The sequence below is a fragment of the Pelodiscus sinensis genome, chromosome 17, assembly GCF_052426305.1.
Source record: "Pelodiscus sinensis isolate ZL-2025 chromosome 17, ASM5242630v1, whole genome shotgun sequence".
NCBI classification, from domain to species: domain Eukaryota; kingdom Metazoa; phylum Chordata; order Testudines; family Trionychidae; genus Pelodiscus; species Pelodiscus sinensis.
The window spans coordinates 21,840,379-21,863,318 of NC_143068.1; the positions used below are offsets into that span (position 1 = coordinate 21,840,379).

At 43.0% G+C, this 22,940-nt stretch overlaps 1 protein-coding gene across 3 annotated transcripts; it reads left to right on the plus strand.

Annotated features, from left to right (window-relative positions):
* The first annotated feature begins 1,832 nt into the window (after nt 1–1,832).
* On the plus strand, nt 1,833–17,481 carry SPATA2 (spermatogenesis associated 2). 3 transcript variants are annotated; one of them, XM_075901220.2, is made up of 3 exons: nt 1,833–2,117; nt 11,110–11,537; nt 13,647–17,481. In XM_075901220.2, exons 2-3 carry the CDS (start codon nt 11,220–11,222, stop codon nt 14,892–14,894), a joined length of 1,566 nt encoding a protein of 521 aa, XP_075757335.2. In that variant the 5' UTR covers nt 1,833–2,117; nt 11,110–11,219; the 3' UTR covers nt 14,895–17,481. The 3 variants fall into 3 exon arrangements, with proteins under 3 accessions (XP_075757335.2, XP_075757334.2, XP_089625810.1); XM_075901219.2 differs by lacking the exon at nt 1,833–2,117 and adding an exon at nt 2,789–3,113; XM_089769684.1 differs by lacking the exon at nt 1,833–2,117 and having other exon boundaries at nt 5,541–11,537.
* Nucleotides 17,482–22,940: the final 5,459 nt, after the last annotated feature.

Genomic DNA, 22,940 nt, shown 5'->3' on the forward strand with positions numbered 1-22,940 from the left:
TGCTAATGCTTTGCTTCTGCCTGCAAGTGATACAGGCCTCCTGAAACTGAATTCACTGAGTGCTTTGTCAGATGGAGTCACCTGCCATACATGGAACATAATGCACTGAAGATGCAGAGAAAGAACAACTATGCTTTTGACATTCAGAGTTGGTCTTGGAAAACAATCAGCTTCTAGTCAGCTGTAAAACACATTAGCACTTATCACCAGCAGCCTTAGAACCTAAACATTGTTAGAACAACAAGCCAGGCTTGAGGTAAAATCAGCTCCCTTCAAGCAGAATGTAAAGGAAATGGAGTTTGTTAGTTTCAGACTGATCTTAAGTGGAACAAAAGGTAAATGATCCTGTTACTAAAAACAAACAAATACTTTAAAAAATAGCTAAGGCAACAGAATGTAAGTAACCGTTAGCAGGCAGAATCTGCCTGGTTTTTGACATAGCCTCAAGGATGCAGGTTGTCCACATTTTAATCATTATGTTATTCCTAGCATATGATTTGGGTGTTTTCTAGTAACAAAACGTCATGCTATTTTCCTCTTCATTTATCATCATGGCTGTTCTGGCTATATAAGAAATATTGACCTTTTTAGAAAAGGATAATGCTGTTGTTATTCTGTGGCTTTCAAAGCAATTTATAAAATAATTGTCTCATGATTTGTCAATAGATTTCATTGTTGTGAATGAGTAGCCACATTCTGCATTATTTTAAAGGATTTTTTTTTTTGCTGTAATTATGATGTAACACATTTCTCCTCTAGAAAGTGAGGAAATTGAGCTGCTGGAATTGACCTTAATGTCTTTCAAATGAGATGTAAGACCAAGGCTGTGACTCTTTCGCACATTTCAAAATCCCATTTAATCCCAAGAATAAGCAGGACTAGTGACCCAATGATCCTGTCAAAGCTTTCCTTCCTCCCACTTTAGTGCAGCATCCTGTTGCCTCCCCACATGTGATTGTTTTTTAGAGGTTCTGCTGGATTGCTATGGGTGTCCCAAGAAATAGTCCATGCTATGTTGCCAACTCTTGTTGTTTTATCACAAATCTTACAATATTTAATGTTTTTTTCCTTAGGCCTCAGTTCCTGTGTTCTTGTAACTGCATGAACATTTCAATTTTCATTTAAAAGCGTGTTTCTAGCTCAAAGTTTTAGAAAAACGTGGAAAATGTGAACCTTTATGAGCTTTTAAGCTCAAAAATAAAAATAAAAATAAAAAAAAATTATGCACGCCCAACTCTTGTTTGCAAGTCTGATGGCTTGGGGTCCTGAACGATGCTGTTTGAATACATCACATTGGTAATGCATTAGAAATTTTGGAATCAGACTGACTAAAGCTCATCCTCTTCTCTGGCTCTCTGTGGAACAAAGGTGATGAAGTAAACACTAAAGCAGGTCAAAACTTGAAAACAGTGTTTTTTCCATTCCTGATCATTTTCTGACAGTTAAATCATTTACAGGTGGGTGGCCAGGTCAGGATCGGAAACAGCATTTATTTTTCAAGATGGATTCTGTGGGGTGGCAGCTTTGTCCTGTTCCGAGGCATTGGTTGCAAAGCCCTAAAGGAGTTTATCAGTCACTGAGGCCTGGTGTACACTACACAGTTAGGTTAATGTAAAGCAGCTTACATCAACCTAATTCTGTAAGTTTCTATATTACTGTTTTGCTCCCACTGATTTAAATTGTCTACTACCCCAACTTAATAATTCTACCTCCATGAAAAGCTCAATTTAGGTAGATGTGTAGATATGATGCAATGTCCGTGTAGACACTACATTGTTTACATCACGTTGGCTGTCCATCCCGTGTAGGCTGATAGCTGGAGCGCACCTCCCCTCCCCATTATGGGGCAGAGCAGGGAGCAAGAGTCAAAATGTGAAATAGGAGTCCCCATGTAACTTACAAGAATGTCCTGGAGCTGGGAGCCTAGCAGTACCAAAAATCACCTGCAGATGAGGTTTCCAGGGCTGCTGCCACTGTGGTGTGAAGAGTTTGTCAGCCTCCATAATCCTGGCTCCAACTGGGCACTTGCAGGCTGGCTGCAGTATTGAGGGCATCTACCAACTCCAGCTGTGAGCTCCACACCAGACCGATTGCTCTGCCTGCTACCTCTACAGTGGGTGAGTGGGATCTCCAGCTGGCAGTGCTCCCACAATGCCCCACTTTACTCATTGGAAGTACTCCTGGTAGGGATGCACACCACTGACGAAGGAACATAGTGCGATGTGAAACATCATTTTAATTACAGTTATGGCTGTACATCAGCATAAAGTTGACTTAATTTTATAGGGCAGACAAGCCCTTAGCTAGTGCTAGAAAAGCTGATCCATCTTCTCCCTCACCTAACAAGGCTCTAGCTCTGTGGTGTCCAACCAGTTCTTATAGCAAACTGGTCACACTCAACCAGCCAAATAGCCACATGTGGATAGTGTGTTAGACACCGGGGCTCTAGATGAAGTACCTGGGACTCTCATTCAAGCAGGGCTGGTGCAACCAGGCACATCCCAGGACTATCAGCACCTGCTGCCAGAGCTGCCCTGTTGTGAAAAGCCCAGTTTTATCCAGCAGGCCACTTACAGCCTGGGCCCTTGCTGGACAGGAGTAGTCAAGCTGCAGGTGGCCTTGCAGGTCTATAGGAAGAGCCCTTATGGTAAGAGGCCAGGTAAAAAAAAAAAAAAAAAACCTGAGGAAGATACTCTAGCCCTTTAAATCCTTCTCTATGACATCACACGTGAAGTGACGTCCCCAAAGAAGCGCATGCGCAATGACTACGGACCTCAGTAGTACGTCACTTCCTCCGCCTAAACTGATTTGCTGCCCGTGGTGGCTGCCACTGTTTCGCTTTTACTGGAGCCAGGAGCATGCGGTTGCCTCGCTGGGGGGAAGGGACAAGAGAGAGGGACGGAGGGCTGTCTTACAAGCTACAGCAGTGTTTCCCGAGAGCACCGCGCATGCGCCAAAGCCCTTCCGGGTCCTTGTGCTTCCCCTCTCGCTCCCACAGGGGTCACTTCCGGCTGCTTGAGGGAGGGCGGGGGTCTGTATCCGGGTCACCGGCGGCTTCCTGCAGGCGGGCGGCTGGCCGCGGGGCGCGCTACGGCTTCCCCTCGTTGCGAGCTGTGAGTGGGGAGGCCCCAGCGGGGGAGAGTCCCGGGTGCGGGGTGGGTCTCGCTGCCTCTCCCCGGGCGGTCCCGCGGGTGCCTCCTGGTCGTAAGCCCTGCGGGTCCTTGTCGGGCCCCTCTCCGCCCGGCTCTCGTGCGCCTGCCGGTGCGGGGTGCCCGGCCTGCCCCGCTGCGGGCCCTGGGTTCGCTTTCCCTGGCTGGGGGAGGTTTGGGTAGCCCCGCCGAGCACAGGTGCGGAAGGGCCAGAGAGATCTCGGGCTCACATTGGCGTCCCCCGGCCCCTGGTAATGTACTCGGAGACTTCCTCCTCGGGGGGGGGGGGCGCTAGGCTGGGAGGAGATGCCTCTAAGGGTGCAAAATCTCAGCCCAGGGAATCATGCTGGAGCAGAGGTATGTCCCGTGTTGGGCAGGAGGTCAGACTAGGTGATCCCGGTGGTCCCTTCTGGCCACTGTGTGGCCTATGCAGAGAAGGATGGTCCATTGACTGTCCAATCCACAGCAAGTTTTGCATAGGGTCCTACGGGTGTAGTTACATTGCAGAAACAAATACCTGCCCTCCAGCTGTCTCTGGCCTATGCTGGGGTGCTAATGATAGCCATTTAGCTAGCTGCCTCTGCGGCTGTGAAATCATGGGAGTGGGAGAGAAACTTCAGAGTTTGAGTTCCAGATCAGTTAGGAACATTTGCATTGTTCATTTTAGTCCCAGTTGACCCAAGCTATGAGGCTTCATGATGTGGTTGGTCAGGGTTGGCTTTTGTTTTCCTTCAGTGTAAATGGACTCTGAAGTTAGAGAGAGGATGGGAGCTCCTGCAGGTAACTGATGGACAGCAATGATTTATAATAAAGTGTCTTGACTTTGTACCAGGCACAGGAAGGTTCTGAGGCTGAATTAGCAGCAAAGTTGACTGACAAGTAGCACTGGAAGAATATTCCAGGAGAATGGTCTCTTTGAAAATGTAGAATTGTCAACATGTTAAATGCAGTGCCAAGGAGAGAACCTAGCTTTTCTCAAACAGTATACCATGGAAACCAGATTGAGAAGGTTGCCAGGTTAGAGCAAGCTTTCACTGTATTAGGTATGGGTTTAGGCTTTCACTATATTAGCTATAGGCTCAGAAACAGATTGAAAAGGGAATACCAGAGTAAGTTATTTTATAGGTTCAGATGAATTTTTTAAAATCTGCATGCTTGATGAGACCCTGGTGTGTGAGCCTCTCTAGCCCAAATTGTTATTCATGAGAGATGCCTGTGGGTTTGTGGTAAAATTATTGTGACAGTTCAGCCATATTTCATGTTGAGTTGCTCAGTGTAATAAAAGCTATGTTCTCACTGTCTGGGGCAAGGAATTCCACTTACTCAATAGTTCTTTGAATCAGAACTTTGTATTTTGAATGGTGCTAGCTTGAGTAGTTAAGAAATATGGCAAGAAATTGCAGGGGGATTTTCTTCTGCTGGTCTGGGGATTTTTCTTGTCATATGCTTTAGAAACCATTTTGAAGACCAATCTAAGATTGCGTGGGTTTTGCTTATTCTTACGGGGACAGAATTATTTGACTTCCCTATAGATTGCCTCTCAGAGCTGTCACGTTTTTTAGAAAAAGCAGTTGAATTTCACTACAATCTTAATTCTGCTTTTTCTACTGTAATCATTATTCTGAAGGTTGCACATTTTATCGTCTTATAAGTGTGTTGAATAGGTCAGCTAGCTTTCTTTAGTTTGCTGTTTTAAGAGTTTTAGTTCTTCTGAGATAACACAACACAAATTATGCAGTTTATAAGCAAACTGGTTTTGATTAAGGGTGATAAATTAATGTCCTTTGTAGTTTTCTATCTTTTCATAAACTTAATCTATGATGCCTTATTATTAAAAGGCTCTTTCATGTTGCTAAGCATTGTCTTGTGTTCAATATGGTACTTCTTTGTGTTAGTGAACGAGATGTAAGTAGTTGATGACCAGATAAGCCTAAATTTATTGGGTAATTAATTATTGGGTACTCGCTTCCTTTACCCCTGTGCTGCCTCTATATCAGAGGCAGCAAGGTGGGGGACGGCAGCTGGCTTAAAGGCTGGTTCTCCTCCAGCACCGTCTTCGCAGTGCCATCTCTCCTTCCCCCTCTTCTCCCCCTCCCCCGCCCATGCTGCTGCCTCTAGTGGAGGCAGTGGGGGTTATGGGAGGCTACCATGAAGCAGCCTCTGCCTGCAGTGGGCCCAGGCTCATCATGGGCAGAAATTGCTCTGGCTACAGGCCCTATCCGAGGTCACCCCTGTCCCCTGTCCCCTGTGAACAGAGACTGCTCTGCAGACCAGGGGGAGGGGGAGGGGGAGCAGAGCGGAGCGCGCGGCCAGCTGACAGCCCAGACGCGTCTGGGCTGTCAGCTGGCCGCGCGTTCCGCCGCCGCTTTACTTCCTCTCCCTGGTCTGCTCGAGACCAGGGAGAGGAAGTGCCCCATTCGTAACTGCGGATCCGACGTAAGTCGGATCCGCGTAACTCGGGGACTGCCTGTACGTTTAAAATGCAGAGCCATAGTGGTCCAGGCTCTGTAGGACATACATTTAAATTGCAGAGTTGCAGTGGGGGCTATAGGAGCCGGCCTGCCTCCTCCTACATTCAAACTGCAGAGCCTTATGAACTAATCATGTAGTCGATATGATACAAATTGTATCGACTACACAATTAGTCAGTTACCTGCCTCTAAACATCCTTAGGTGAAAGTCTTAGAGACCGAAATCCTATTTCAACCCTATAAAGGTGATCGCATGAGTAGCAGCATGGTATAAGCTTTTCTTATGTCGGTATGGCTGTATTTCATCTCTATACTACGCTAAATGTTTCTAGGGTTGAAAGGGCAGCTGAATCTAGGGCCCATTCATTTTTTTTCCATTTCTATGCTTGGACTTTGTGATGAGGGGAAGAACTATATTAATGGCATTCTTTATGTCCAGAAGGAGCTGGACTAAGAGCACAGCTTGTAGTATATAGGTTACCACATGAGATGTTACAACTTTCTGGTTGAGCTGCATGGAGAGGGTTCAATGTTACTCAAGCTTCTGAGCAGGAGTCATTACTAGGTCTATTTGTGCACTGAATTTCTTATCCAATACTGTAACCATGTATGGCATAGTAAACTGTTGCCATCTAACACCTGTTAAAACCTGCTTGCTGATTAGTGATAATGATTTTTTTCAAGAAGTTAAACTGTAGGTGTGGAGAAGCAAAACAAGAGTTTTCTTAAGTTGTTGGTTTCTGACTAAGGCTTTGTCTACATTGGCACATTTGTTAACATTTTTATTGCTCAAGGGTATGGAAAAAGAAACAACTCTGAACAAGGAAAGTTGTAATGATGTAAAGCACTTGTATAGACAATGCTTTAAGGAGAAACGCTCCCACCCCTTGGTGGTAGGGATATTAAATGGTGTTTAATCAGCTAATCAACTAGTTGATGGAATTAACTCTACTGAGGCTCTGCCTTTTAAATGTATTAAGAGCCCGGTGGCATTTAAAAAGCTCAAGTGCAACAGGAGGGTGGGGCGGGGGGTGAGAAGGGCTGAGCATGAGCCAGGAATCAGCTACGCCTCTGTCTCTTCTGCCCTCCAGCCGAGATGGTGCTGGGGAAGAGGGATGCTGCCTAGAGGTATTAAGGACTAGTCAGTCCCATCACCCTTGCTGCCTCTATCGGAGGTGGGGTACTTCAAAGCGGCAGTGCCACGTGGAGCCCGGGATCAGCTGTGTGGTGCTGCCCCTTTGAAACGCCACTATGGTGTTTCAAAGCGGCAGCACAGCGTGGAGCCTGGGGTCAGCTGGGGCATTTCAAAGGGACAGCACCGCTCTATCGACTAATTGGTGCAAAAATGCATTGACTATTTGATTAGTGAATTACACACTACTTAACATCCTTATTACTGCCTCTCTTTGATAGGCAGCGAGGTGGGAGTGACTAGTTGATTAGACACTTACATCCCTACTTGGTGGAAGTGGTTTTATTTTGTAAAAGAAGCTACACTGTGCACCTTACAGTGTTTTGGCTGCAGTGGCATACCAGTGCTGTTGTAAGGTGTGAAGAGTAGACAGTTTGATTTTCAGCCATGAGCTGGTGAACCCTGGCATGTCCACAAATGGCAAGTCATAGTAGGAGCTGGAGATGACTATGAATGTCACAGTTCATAAGATCTTTATGAAGGACTTACTTGTCTTTAGGGGACTTCCTCATCTGAATGCCCTATTCATGTATGATACAAGAGCTTTGTTACCATTATTGAAAATAGAGATGGAGGTTAAGATATCTAATCCAGCTCCATTCTAGTACAGATTTGTTCTCTCTTTAAGTCTACTATCCAGACTGGTTTGAAAGTCACAGTTGATTAGAAACAATCAGAGCTCTTTTGCATAGCTTATGTATGTATTTATTTTGGTTGAGCAGTGGCATTCTGCTGCTTTTGCTCAGTTCTGTTTTATACAAATAAAAAAATAGCTTTAGGGAAGGGACGTAAATCATCTTGTGGAGAAGACTGAAATGCATTTTTATTTATGTTCTTTGGGCTGAGATATAAGTTTAGGACTCCATAGTCCCTGTAATTCACAACATAACTCCTACAGATGTCAAGATGTCCTACTTGTGTGCAAACAACTTAGTTTGTTTGTTGCCTCTCTCGTTGTATTCAGCATCATGTGGTGAAAGAATATTCTTGAATTTGGGACCACTGAAATTTCTCCCCTCTGTTTCTCTTCTTCATTAACTTCTTCCTGATGTATCTGCTGCAGTTCTCATTTTTGCCTCCTCCCTCTGGCTTCATTCCCATCTGCTAAAATGATCAGCAACTTAATAATTACTGATGGCATTTACATTGGATTAATGTGGGTTGGAGAGTTTACACTTTGAGTCATTGTTTCAGGCTGACTGCAGATTTAAAAAGACAACACTCCATTGACTTTCACTTGGTTCACAGTTGGGAGGCTTTCACAGTCATGAGTAGAAACAGTGTTCCCTATGAGTTTTTTCTGCTCCTGAGCGTAATGAATTTTTTAACCTTCATATTAGTGCGCGCGCACACAATTCATGTGGTGGCAGGGGAGCCAAGGGGTTCTTGAGTGTGGGAGGAGGCTCAGGGCTAGGGCAGAGTGTTGGGGTGCAGGCATGGGTTCTAGGGTGGGACTGAGGGATTTAGGGAGGAGCTTTGGGCTGGTAGTTGGCATGCAGGAGGGAGTACAGGCCAGGGATGTGAAAGACTAGTAGACTATCCAATAAGCAAAAGTTTATTGGATAGTTGATACTAGTTGACTAGTTGCTCCCCCCCCCCTTGCTGCCTCTATCAGAAAGAGGCAGCAAGGGGGCAGGGAGAGGAGGGGAGGCTTCAGAACAGCAGTGCTGCGTATAGCCATGGTAGAACCAGGGTCAGCAGGGGAGTCCCCAGCTGGCTTCTGGCTCCACACATTGCTGCTGCTTTGAAATGCCACAGGAAGCCAGGGGACTCAGTCACCTGCTGGCCCAGTGCTCTCAGCATGGCTTTCACCTTTGAAGTGTAGCAACAGCCTTGGGGCTCCCTTATAGGCTAATCAAATAGTCCATGCAAATTGCATCAACTGTTCAATTAGGCTATTAATCTAAATTTAGCATCCCTAGTTCAGGCTCTGGGCTAGGAGTGTGAGCTTTGGGATGAGGCTAGGAAAGAGGGCTTTGAATTACAGGCATGTGCTTAGGGCTATGGGGGAGGTCTAAGGTGCAGTTGGGGCTTGAGTTTGCCTGATCAGTTCCCTGTTGGGGATGGTGGAAAGGGGCTCCCCTCTGCTAGCCCTGACAGCTTCAAGGTTTGGGGAGAGGGATCTCTCCCTGTTGCTGCCCTGAGCCACTGCCTGGGGTTAATGGTAAATTGCACAGCCACCCAGCTTAGGGGAAACAGAGTAGAAGCATACTGGATTGAAAAATGAGAATTTGTATTCTGTATTATTTAGATGACATCTCCATAGCATTTGGAAGTCAATGTAAAGGGATTGACTGTGGTGGAGACATCAAGTCACTGAAGTAGAAACACAAACATCAATGCACCTATTAAAAACTAGGAATGTTAAGTCAGTTAAATAGGCAATCGTTTAACCACTGAAAACCTCAGTGGTTACAGTTACATACTGTGGGCTCTGCAGTATACTGCAGAGCCTGCAGCAAAATCTCTCGCGGAGCGGGGCTGCCAGCACCTGCCAGCCTGGCTTCCAGAGAGGTGGCTTTGCTGTGGCAAGGAAGCTGCCTCCCTGGGAACAGAGCAGGCAACCCTTGACTGCCTGGTTCCCGGGAGAGGAGGCTTCGTTCCAGCAGTGAAGCCTCCTCCCTGGGAGCTGGCTGAGCATAACAGACACCATTGAGCCATATGCATCAGCTTATTGGTTAAAGAGTTATCTGGTTACACTCTGGCCAGGTCTACACCAGGGTTAAGATACAGGTTAAGTAACTCCAGTTACATAAAATATGTAGCTGGAGTTGGCTTACCTTAAGCTGAGCTTAGTGCAGTCTTCATAGAGGGACGCTGATGGGAGCAAATGCTCTCGTCAGCTTCCCTTACTCCTTGTAACTGCAAGGAGTACCAGTACCAACAGATGCCACCCTCAACATCTGATTTAGTGGGTCTTAACTAGACCTGCTAAATTGAACACCAGAAGATCAATCTCCGGTATAGGGATCTAATAGTGCAGTCAGTTAACAGATAAGCAAAAGCTAACACTATAGACTACATGCATTTCCCTCCCCCTTCCTCCGCCAGTAAACTTTAGCAGGCTGGCCAGCAGCCTGGTTCAGTTCCGGCTCAGACCCCCTTAGACACGGGCTGCTGTCACCCACACTGCTGCCTCTTTATTAGAGGTAGCAGCACAGGGGACAGGCAGCTGATTTGCGAGGGGAGAAGCATCAGTGTGGAGTGGCAGGCAGCTCCTTGAGTGAGGCCAGAGCACACTAGCTGCCATCCCCAGAGACTATAGTCGACTAACTGATAAGAATTCATGAGGTTACTTGACTATTCAATTAATCGATATTTAACATCCCTACTCAGGTGCAGTAAGTGAAGACATGGTTATACATCCCTAGTGAAAAACAAATGTATTAAAGGGTTTTGTACTACACCTGCCTAATAGTCCAAGTAGAAAGTACTAGCTGTTGGAAGTAGGGACACGAGCCTTTTGATGTTTTAGATTGAAACTGGCAGTTACCATGGCTGTGTCAGTTGCTGCTCTCTGCCTCCTGTCCAGTTGCATGTGCACTCTTCCACAGAAATGAGATGAGTGTCCAGCAGCCTCACCTTTTGGGCAAGTTAGTGTATGCACATCTGGGTAGGCTATTAGTAGCGCACAGACACACAGAGAAGGATGGAAAGACTAAAATGCTGGACTGTCCAGTCTATGCAGTGGTAGGGACTTATAGCAGAAGTCCTGAGTTAAGTAGAAAGGACCCTTTTGGAGCAGTTCATGTTTATATGTTTTTCTGAGGAAAACAAACTAAGATAAAATCTCTGATTATAGTTATTACTCCTCATGCAACTTAACTCCGTCCCCAGAACTATATAAATAGGTAACTTATTTTTTCATGGCACCCACCTTCACTTTTAGTCATCAAATCTTTCTACTCCTAGGGACCCAAAAGCATTTCTGCTCTCTTTAGGCTCATGCGTACCTGATTTCTTTGGGGCTAGGACTGTCTTCACTCAAATCAAGATGGGACTTAGAAAATTGTTGTTGTGCACCCATTGCTGGAATTTATCTCCCAAATACTTACATTAGTCTCTAGCTTGGTTTTGTTCTAGGATGCAGTCAAGGAGCGGTGTATATAATGGCTGTGAAATGCTCTCCTTGGGGCACCAAGAGACCAGTACACCTATTACATGGCTACAGAGACCTGAAGGGTTTGTGGTTGGGAGCCACTGCTCTGTGCACTTTCATAGTCTCCTTTGGATATGTGGAAATTACAGGTATGCTGGAGGAGTTCCGCTGTAAACTTTGTTTTTCTTTTTATTTCAGAAAAATTACAATTACTGAAAACTTGTAAAAGACTCACTAATCTGCCTGTTGCAGAATAACCATGGAAGAAACAAGGTAGCCACCCAAAAGTGACCCAAAGTCCTATTTCAATGGATACGAAATATAAAGAAGATTTATTTAGGAAATATGTACACTTCCATGAATCCAAACTGAATGCTTCTGACAACAAACAGCGTCCTGTTAATGATGAGTATTTGCGAGCGGCAGCATCAGCTTTACTTTGCCTTCCCAAGATTGATCCCTTTTATAGATTCCGGTTGATTAAATTTTATGAGATGGTTGAAAATTCCCTAAGATCCCTGAAATCCTCCAATTTACGTTCTCTCCATAATGCATTCACTTTGCTGGAGGTAGTAGGTGTTAATCTCTTTCTTTACCCTTGGAAGAAGGAATTCAAAACTATAAAGGTAAGAAGTCTCACATATAGTGGTAATGTATTAGAATGATTGTCTGTAGTTTCATCTAATGTTATTCTTGAGTATTTTTTGCAATAGTGAAAGGTGACAGTTCTGGAGTCTGAAGTCCTCTGTATCCACAGAACAGTTACAACTCAGGAAGAATCAGTGCAAAGATTCCCTCCCCCATTGACTATTGTTGTATCCTGACCTTGGTGGTGAGAGAACATCACGAGGGTGAATGGATAGTTGACTTCTAAAGTTCACTCAAATATTTGCCCTTTCTGCCAGAACTCCAGTTGATTTAGCACTAACTGTAATGTGCACTGTTTTGTGAAGTGGACACTTGTTTACTGGAGACTGGATTGGGATCCTCAACTCATTTCACACTGGCAAGCAAACTTCTTTAGTTTTCTTTAGGAACTTTTCTTTGTTCGTGATCACATGGAGCCTTAATTTTCAGTATCCTTTCAAATGCCTTACCTGTGTCAGGATCTTTGCTTGAAAATTATAGTTTTTAAAAGCCTAACGTAATTTTCATCATCTGTGCTATTTGTTTAATACTTGCATATATCTCATTTAAGACCATGGAAACAGACTAGTTGGCTTCACTTCTGCTGCGAGTTTTGAGTCTCTTGTCTTTGAGTTCTCATTTATAGTAGTTCAAAGCTATAGTGTTTGCGTTGTAAACACTGCATGTGAAATTTTAAATCCAGACAAGTTGTTTTTAAAAGCTACATGTAAGCACTTCTAATATAGCTTTACAAAGCATTTTTCTAGACATTAAACTATTTGACAGTATCCTTTTTAAAAAATTGCACTGTGCATTTAGTAGTTTGTCTCATCTCAGAGGGCAAGGTGGGAAGGGCGGGGCTGGGGATATTCCAGACGAGTAGAATTCTCCATATGTCAACTTCCTCACTGCAATAAGTCCTGAGAGGTTGGAATAGTCTAGATCTTACAAGTGTCCTAGACAGGGATGTAATATTATATACTTGGGTCCTATATGATCATTTTTACCACTGTTCAAGATTGACAGAACCAAATATTTCCACTTATGACCCATTCTAGGATTTGAAATCCAGTCAGATAGCATCTCATTTGTGTTGCATCACAAGGGATTTGTGTTATGGATCCATAGGTTTCCTCATCCCCCACAAACCTCTCTTTACTGTAGACTCTTGACATATAAAACATGACACAGTCTTAAGAAAATTTAGAAAATAAATTTACTTTCCAAATCAAACAGTCTTCATGCTCTTTGGAGTCAGTTTTGTCAACACTATTGAAGGCTTTCTGTCCTTTATTATTAGCACGCGAAACACCTTTTATCTGGGAGACTTTGCAAATGCAAGTAATAAATGTTATGTCCATTACAGATAGGGGAATGGAAGCACAGATTATTTCAAGGCTTTGTGGCTGTAGAATTTGCTACAAAATCCATCTCTTCCTGCAGAGTTGTGCTCCAAATATGTTAAAATGTTCCACCCACTTAGTGTGAATAAAACCTTTGAAATGTGAACAGCATAAACCAGTGCAGCACCCCCTTCAGTCATCAAACCATCTGAAATATTTGCCGAGATTTCAACTATCATCATCCATTTCAGTACATATAACACTGAAGTCAGATAAGATTTAAATGTCAACCGTAACTATTTCAGTGACTGCTGTAGTGGAAACATTCAGTTAATTTTATGATTCCCATGTTCCCAATACAGTTAGTTTTCCAGATTCCTAAATTCCCCTACCCACTCCTGAAACCTCCATTCCCCTCCCCCTATACCTTGTACAGTGTAGTTGTCTTGTAAATTCCATTTCTGGTATTTTACAATTTAATACTTAGGGGATGCATAAAAACAAAATTTAACAGTGGCATTAAATGCTGATCATATTGCCTTCAAATTTAAGCAAAACCTTCCTTTTTGGATTATCTGATGCAAATTTAGTCTCAGACAGGAGTGCTACAAAATTTGGGTTTGACTTTCATGGACTATATGTACTCTTTGGTCATAGATTGATTAGCTAGGACTAACAAGGTACCTATATTGTACCCATCACTTAATGTCAAAGCATCTAGTTTCCCCACTGAACCTAACTGTCCTTTTTTTTTTCTCCTTCCAGACCTACACGGGACCTTTTGTCTATTATGTAAAATCCACACTACCTGAGGAGGATGTAAGACAGATTCTGAACTACATGGGGTATGTCCAAGAACTGGGAACCATGTATAAGCTCAAAGAGCTGGTTGATGCCATCCAAGTCAAAATGGTTTCATTTGAACTCTTTTTGGCAAAAATAGAGTGTGAACAACTGCTTGAAATTTATTTGCAAGTGAAGGATAAAGGTTATTCGGAGCTTGATGTTGTAAATGAGCGAAAAAATAGCAATGAAGATGTTAGAGGCTGCTCAGAAGCTATGAAACGGCGCACAGAATGCAAAGAAAACTTGAACACTTCTATGGCACGCATGGTTCTTCAGAAATCTGCTAGTGAAAGAGCCTCTAAAGATTACTTCAAGCCAAAAGTAAGCAAGCCTTCTAAATCCGTCGACACATATGACAGCTATTGGGAAAACAAGAAACCACCATTGATGACTACATTGAGTCTCAGAAAAGAACCAATTTTGGTTGATACAGAAGATGACATTAAAGATGAAATAATACGTCCATCACCATCTCTTCTTACGATATCAAGTTCTCCACATGGGTGTTCAGATGAATTTTTGCCAGTTCCATCCCATCCCAATGGCATGTTAAGAACAACTGTCCCCCACAACTCCTATTTTTCCACTCCAGAAGACTTAGATTTGTATACTGATCCTGATTCTAGAAGTATGGTACATTTTAAAAGACAAGAAGCTGGTAAACCTGATGTATGGCTAATAAGAAATGATGCCAATCCCATTTACCACAAACGTACACATCTAGCCAAAGAGACAACTTCCCTCAAGTGCCAGAATTGTGGCATATCTTGTGGCTCTTCTGTTTGCCAAAAGTGTGACAATGTGCTCATCTATAGGCAGGAATATCCAGCAGTGAAACAGAGCAGTTATTCAATCAAAACCATTCCAAATGAAGGCTTGTCTCCTGGCTCTGCATTGAGAGAGAAATCTCAGTATGCATTTCAGAGTCAAGAAAGAGCTGCTCAACTCAGTTCAAAATCCAAGCCTTCAGGCACCCTGCGATGTGGCTTCTGTAATCGATCTGGAGCTGCAAACACATGCACGTTCTGTTCAAAAGTCTCATGTGATGTTTGCCTCAATGCTTACTATTATGATCCCTGCTGTAGAAAGAGTGAGCTCCACAGATTCCTGCCTAACAATCAATTAAACTATAAATCAACCCAGCTGCCACACCTTGTTTATAGATAGACTTGAAATTGTGTGTTTGAGTGGGGGGGGAAACAAGGGCTAAAACACATGGAATTTTCTGATTTCACTGGTAACAAATATGATACTGACCTCTTTATATATAAGTGTAAAAAAACAGCTATGTCCAGTATTTGGAAATACATTTCAGTGACTAGGTGCCAGTTTCAGTTTTAGTGGCTTCACAAATGCTGCATACACATTAGAGTTCATGCTGCTACCATTTAGATGATTCTTATCCAATAACTTCTTTTCAATTTAGATGTAGGAGAAAAGCACACTTTCCTTTAAAACTTGGCAGCTGTTGCACTTTGACACCACACCTTTGTTATTACATGGCAGTTATTGCCTCACCCAAATAAAACTTCATAAGAATATAAAATCAAAATTCAGAGCAGCGTTTTCAGTGTATTGTGAACTCACTGTCTGTTTTGATAAAGTAACTTTAAAATATTTTCAGGAAGTATGTGAATTACTTGGTTGCCAAAAGACTCATTTATGAAGAGTTTGGCTGCATTTCCTGAGCTCTAAAATGTAAACACCAGGACATCTTCCCTTCATGTTTCTTCCTTCTCCTTTCCATCCCTCGATGTTTATCTCAAGCTTATACAATCTGAATTTGAAGAGAGTTCTTGCTTTATTTTCTAGTGTTGCCAATATCATCCTGCTGGTTTTTACTGTGTGATTTTTAAAAGGTGAATCTCTATACATGTCACTTAAATTATGCCTGGAGTGTTGTCTTTCCAATTGAGTTTTGATTTTATTCATCTTCTGTTGTACATGTGTTCAATCCCATTCTTTGTACTGTATATAGGTGATTTGGAAACAGTTTATTTTTTAATAAATATATTCAATATGTTGAATTCTGAAGGTGGTAAAATCATTATGTAACTATGAAGCCTCTCTGGGTTACTTGTTCAGATTACTTTCCTTTGTTTTTTCACTTGTACTGTATTTCATGGTTTACTACAGTCACTGTGGCAGACTGATATTATTGGCTCAGTTTTTCTTTGCTTCTTTCTTTAAAGAACCCAAAGTTCTCAGTCAGGAGAGACCCCTGCTAAATTAACTGGAGTCTTACCTGAGTAAGGACTGTAGGATTTTGGGCTTAAGGGCACATTTTCTTCCCTTATGCTTACGGGAACTGTGTGTGCATGGATGATACACCTGCATCTAATTCCACTACAAAGTCTATAGCATAGCTCAGTGGCTAAGGCAGTGATCTGATTAAAATTCAGAGAGCTTGTATGACTCCCATTGGAGTAAATCCATCAGTTGTAGATGTGAAGCAGGCAGTAGAACTTACTATTTATTTGTATGACTATCGTGCCTAGGAGCCCTAGTCCTAGATTAGGATTCCCTTGTGCTGTGTGCTGTACAGTTTGGCTCACAGGCCACATAATAAATTTAAATTACACTTTCCATGGACTGACTTGAGTCTATGGGAAAATAAAATCTACAAGAGCCCCCTTTTATTTAGTTAGGGTTGTCTTTTTTTTTTTAAACAGACAAGCTAGTTTGACAAAATATTAGAAAATTCAGAAAATCAAACACTTCAGATATCTAAAGAGATTAAGTGTAAATTAATCCACTATGCACTAAAATAATGGTTTTGATCAGTTTGATTCTAGAGGTTTTCCCCCCAAATGTCCATTGACACTGTGTGGAAAAACATGCATGAATGATTAATCACCAAATTTTTCTTATTGTTTTGGTTGGAGGGGAATTAGGCTAATATTGTAAACTTACTAAAATATTTTAGCCATAAGTGTGTCGATGTACAAAGAAAAAGGTGAACCTGGTTTTATAGAAGGCTGAGAGAACAGGCTGCTTTATGGCTTGCATGAAGAAATAAAGTAAATGGCATGTGGTTAGCTATCAGACAAATCAGTGGTTTAAGTGGGTACTATCTTGCTGACTTTGAAGGCTATGGAAAGGGTTCCCAAACTTTCTGTTGGCATAACTCTGTTTTAATTAATTATTTCCTGCCGGGACTCCAGATAGCATAGAGGATGCCATTTTGTAGAGCAAAACGGAGTCCTCTGTGACCCCATATGCTGATGGTGCATTGTAACCCACTGTTTGGGAACCTTTGGGCTAGGCTTATATGAAAAGATTTTGAAAATCTGAATGGCTTTTTTATAAATACGTATATATAATATATAAAATAGAACAATGTAGATACCTAATGTATATAATGCAGAATTTAAAACAATTTTACTACTAAAATACAGTCTAAGGGTGGCTCTCATTTTGGTAGTTATTTTTTCTGTTGATCTTTCTGAAGTGTCACACCTGTTCTGGCTGCTATACAATGTACCTTCTAGTTCACTAGTTCAACTTCCATAGTGCTACTTTCACTACAGTAATTAACTAAAACTGTGATGCCACGTAACTTATACAGTGAACATAGCAGGGACTACGTTATTTGCTTTAAAAAGGTAAAAGTCCTGTGTATATATCTGTCATTGAATACTGTAGTACAAAACTGTGTTGAATTGCAAGTAATACCATGCTCTATTTTCTGTGTATCTTACTGTATGAGGTTGCTGTGATTGAGACAGTAAAATATATGCTAACTTACAATGCAGGTGTTTTGCATCTGATTTCTGTTAAAACATCTGAATGTATGTATTGGAGCCTTTTCTAAAATGCCTCCGTCTTTACGGAAGGTGGGAGGGGAAAGTTGAGTGGATTTAGATGTCTCACATGCACACTTTGCACAAAAGTTTCTCATTTGGGCACTGAATGATATTCAGGAAATGGAGACTATTTCTCAGTAAATGTAGATTGAAGTTTTTTTTAAGCCTGGCAGCATGACATTGATTGGCTCATAATGTGAGTGTGATATTGCTTTCTAAGACTACCTGAGGTATATAGAACAGATATGCTTGGTGTGAGATCTTCCTTTAGTTTACTACTTAGACTTAACTGACTTCATTATTACAAGGACATATGTGCTTCTTTTAAAATCAGCTTCCTGATGTCCATATGTATGCTATAGCTTTTGAGTAAAATATGTGGAACTATTCACATGCTTTTTTTGGCAGTTGAGTTGAGATTTTTGGAAGATAGTTTTATCTTGCATATTCCAAACTAGACTGACATTGGATTTGCATATGTTTTAGAACTATTATGTGAGAGTCTTAAACCAGTAGAGGGCCAGTCCTACATGCAAATGATTTGAAAAATCTAGAGTTCCAGTTGCATGTTTGGGAGGATCAGGCACAAGAAGTGTAACTAAAACATTCTTGCAATGGCTCTCATCCTAGACTTATGTGCTTGTGGAGCTAATGTATTTCTAGTGCATAGAAAAAACCCCCAACCCATGTGGCTTTCTTGCTGCCTGACTTCTGGTTATGGTTCACTTTATTTTGCTCCCTCCTTTGCCTTAATAAAAGTTGACACATTGTCAAGTAGTTTAGACTGACAGTTTGCACTTTAAGCATATTCAATGGAGTAGGGATGTTAAATTTCAATTAATCATCTGAGTATTTGATGGAATTTCCATCAACTAGTCGATGGGGAGGAGGTGCTCTCTTGTATATTTCATAGGGACAGAGGCAGCAGGTTTCCGCTGCCTCTCTGCCTTTGAAATACAAGAGCCGCAGCAGCTCCTGTCCATTTCAAAGGGACAGAGGTAGCAGGTACCCGCATCAGCAGGGAGCAAAACAGTCCCTGGGTTTCTCTCTGTGCCTCTTCTTTTGAAATGTACAAGAACTGCAGGCGGCTCTTGTACATTCCAAAGGGAAAGAAGCAGCAGAGGGACAGGTGTGAGTAGGACTGTTTCAATCCCTGCTCGCATGGTTTCCCTGCTGCCCCCTGCCTCTACTTGCTCCCTGAGGAGTGTTGGGGAGGAAGGGGAGAAAATGGCTTTTAAGCCAGCTACCCCAGCACCAGCTTATGTTCCCTCCACTTGCTGCCTCAAGGGGTGGAGAAGCGACTAGTTGATTAGTCGTTTACATCCCTACTATGGAGGCTATTCCTCTGGATTATAAGCACCTAGTGTTATATTTACAAATATTCAATAGTACTTGCTAAAGGCTATAATATATTAGAGATTTAAAAATCTCTTCAGTATTCTTTATAAAGAGGCACTGGTCTGATCTCTGGTGCCTATGATGTTGCTGTACGATGAGGTTCTGAGTGAAAGACAAAGCTGCGAATTAAAGTAAGATAGCATATCAAGTGTACCTATTTAGGCTTTAATCCAGTTTTCTTTTAAAGTAATTGAGCATTGGATCTGACTTTCAATGTCCATTATTATGGTACATAACTAGCAATAGAGTCAGGTCAAGAAAGCACTTAGATTTTTTTTTTGAGGCTGTTTTATACCCAATTCAGAAAATGATGTAATTGTTAGGTTTAAGATCAACTTTGACACCCGTGCCTTTTCTTGAGAGCTTTTCACTTGAATGCTCTATCTATTCATTCTACTTACATTAATATTTTTTCATAATTAGTTGTGCCCATCTCGAAAAAAATTCTTTGGCAATGGCCTCTTCCATTTGCCTTTACCCTTCTGCAATGGACATGAATGTACATAACTTAAAGGTGCTTTGAGCAAATTATTTCATGTAACCTATCAATCTTCACGTCATGATCCACTGGTTCTGTTTATCTTATTTTGATATGTATCAGTCTTGTGCGTAAGATTAGACATATGGAGTAGGGAATACTTTCATTCACACATTTAAAAATCATAGTCCTCAAGTGAGGCCTCTGCATCTGGGCAGTCATATGCAAATACACAAGGCCCCCACTTTGCAATGGCTCAATTTATGACCCCCGGCACGTACAACCTTTCCTGTAAGTGCGGAAGGGGCCCCAAAAAAATGCCCGTCGTAAATGCGGACTTGGGTTATGACACCCCCAACTTGCGATGCTATCTCCAGAACTGATCGTGTTGCAAGTCGGGCGCAGCCTGTAGCCTTCTGTCCTTAAGGCTTAGCAGTGGTTGGTAGGGACTGGCTAAGTGACTCCCCATACAATAAGGGAATTCTTTAAAAAGAATAGGAAGGTAGATTTTTGTCTTTTGGCTGGGCTGCAACTGAAGGAAGGAGCCAAAGACTTCAGGGTGGCGCGACAGTCCTGGTTTGGAGGGGCTGCTGGAAAAAAGGTTTTAGGGTGAGTTTGAAAAAGTTTGTCCTGAGGTTTCAGTGTAGAATTAGCTAAGTGTTTGTTTCTTTTGATTTGTAATCTACTTTGCTCTGCCTGTTATCACTTATTACCACTTAAATCCTACTGCTTGTACTTAATAAAGTCACCTTTATTTCCTATCAAACCCAGTGTAAACAATTACTACCTAGGGGATCAATCAGTGTTTACATTCCCCCTTTTGTTGTTAAAGGTGGCTTATCCTGTTCTAATTCTTTGGGGTTTGATCTCATTTGGGGAGCGGTATCCCAGGAAGCTGGGCCCTAAACTGCACTCTCCTTAGACCTGAAGAGGTTCAGTGTCTGTACTGCTTCTCAGCTCAGGGCCCTGACTGGGGATACCAACAGAGCTGGCCCATCAGGACCGGGCAGTGAGAAGCCCCAGAGAATGGGAAGGCAAGTGGCAGTGACCATGAGGGTACCCACGAGGGGTCTTCTGTGACTGCACCCTGGCACACCTTCCCTCTCCATTTTCAGTTAAAATTACTTTCTGTATTCACTAGCATCAGGGCAGTTGCCTCATTCTGCTCCAGAGTACAAAGGCACTAATTACTGGATTAGGTAATCTGTTTGAGCTTTGCTCTGTGTAGGTGTGGTGCTTTCAGTGGTAGTTCTGAAGCCATGAAAATCTTTCTAATGCACTATATGGTTAAGATTTAATAGGTTTGTAAGGAGATGGTTGGTAAAGCCAGGGAGCAGTTCCTTTCTCTGGAAGGATTATTTAATAGACTTCCAAGCAGGTGGTAATATGTGGAAGATAGTGTTGCTTCTTACTTACGGCATCATAAGATCTTTGGGATAGGAAAGAAGTCTGTGTTTATACTGTGTTCATAACACTGGGACACAGTTCACGTGGTTGGGACTTTGGGCACTAACACAAACGCAGTGCTACAAGGCTACATTCTACAAATATACTACAGCCGGTTCCCAAGTTACAAACATTTGCGTTTACGACCAAAGCTCCCATTAAGTGGTCGTAAAGGCAGTCCCTGAGTTACGAACGCGACCCGCACTTACGAACAGCACGGTCACAATGTAACTCAATGGGGTCCGACTTACGAACATTTTGAGTTACTGCCAAGTGTTTGATCCGTAACCCATTCGTAACTTGGGGACTGGCTATAGAAGAAAAAGGAAGACCAAGGATAGTGTAAGCCTATTGCTCAGTGAAGAGTGAAAACCGGAAACGGCAGAGGTGCTTAATGACTTTTTGCACATGCGCAGATCGCCCGAACCCAGCTCTTATAGACCTGGCTCTTCCACGGGCAAGTAGATTGCATTATTTGTCAAGCCCTGGTCATAATTCAAAATTATGTGGACAAACTAGAGAAGTGGTCTGAGGTAAATAGGATGAAGTTTAATAAGGACAAATGCAAAGTACTCCACTTTGGAAGGAACAATCAGTTTCACACATACAGAATGGGAAGTGACTGTCTAGGAAGGAGTACTGCAGAAAGGGATCTAGGGGTCATAGTGGACCACAAGCTAAACGTGAGTGAGTGTGACATTGTTGCAAAAAAAGCAAACAATTCTGGGGTGCATTAACAGGAATGTTGTGCACAAGACATGAAAAGTCATTCTTCTGCTCTACTCCGTACTGATTAGGCCTCAGTTGGAGTATTGTATCCTGTTCTGGGCACCATATTTCAGGAAATATGTGGAGAAATTAAGAGGCAGTCCAGAGAAGAGCAACAAAAATGATTAAAGGCCTAAAAAACATGAGTTATGCAGGAAGACAACTGGGCTTTAGTTTAGAAAAGAGAAGACAAAGGGAATATGATAGCAGTTTTCAAGTATCTAAAAGGGTGTTACAAGGAGGAGGGAGGAAAAATTTTCCTTGGCCTCTGACTATAGGACAAGCAGCAATGGGCTTAAATTGCAGCAAGGGAGGTTTAGGTTGGACATGAGGAAAAACTTCCTGTCAGGGTGTGACACAGGGTGGGCATACCCCTCACTAGAACGGGAGGGGTGAAAACTCTGTGGGTGGAAGAAGTTTTGCCCCTTTGTCCCTGCACTTGGAGCATGCCCAATCAGGTCGGTGTAAAAGGCCAGAAAGCAGCTCAGTTGGGGCTGGCCGGTGAAGGGGAAGGATCTCTATACAGAGCTCCAGTGCTGCTACAGCCCACGTCCCAGACAGAGGGAGCTGAAGTGCCAGGAGGCTGCCACTACAGAGACCTAGGGAGAAACCACTGCCAGGGAGCCAGGAGACCCAGCCACTACATGGGACGATTCCCCACTGAGAGGGAGCGGTAGGTAGCCTCACTGCTCGCAGGGCCTTGAGTTGGGACCTGGTGGAGCAGGGTGGCCCTGGGTCCCCCTACCAGGGGCTAACTGCAGTCGTACTGACTCTGGCTTTTAGACCCTACTGCCCCAATGCCATGAGGGCTTATTGACTGTGGCTATTAGGCCCTACTGCCCTGAAGCAAGGAGGACTTACTGACTTTGTCCAGTAGGCCATTTTGTTCTGCGAGTAGGACTACTTATGGACTTGGAGTTGCACAGGGAGCAAGTGAGTTATGGACTAGTCACCAGACCAACGGCTGGCTCGCTAATCAAGCGGCGACCGCACTCCAGAATAGCCATATTCCAGTGACGGGGTCGGCATACGCTGCCACAGGGTGGTTAAGCACTGCAATAAATTGTCTAGAGAGGTTGTGGAATCTCCATCAGTGGCGATATTTAAGAGTAGGTTGGATAGACAGCAGGGATGTTCTAGATGGAGCTTGGTCCAGCTGTGAGGGCAGGGTACTGGATTTGATGATCTTTTGAGGTCCATTCCAGTTCTAGTATTCTATGGTTCTAAGTGACTTCACCAGTGCTGTAAAGCAGCTAACAGCTACTAGTGGGCTTGTGTGGTGAAGTGTGTTTCACCAGAGGGAGGGGAGAAGTACAT

Bases quoted from the DNA above. Each gene is read 5' to 3' on its own strand.
- SPATA2 (XM_075901220.2), top strand. From the start codon at position 11,220: ATGGATACGAAATATAAAGAAGATTTATTTAGGAAATATGTACACTTC. The intron at 11,538-13,646 runs GTAAGAAGTCTC...TTCTCCTTCCAG, and splicing joins AGGAATTCAAAACTATAAAG to ACCTACACGGGACCTTTTGT.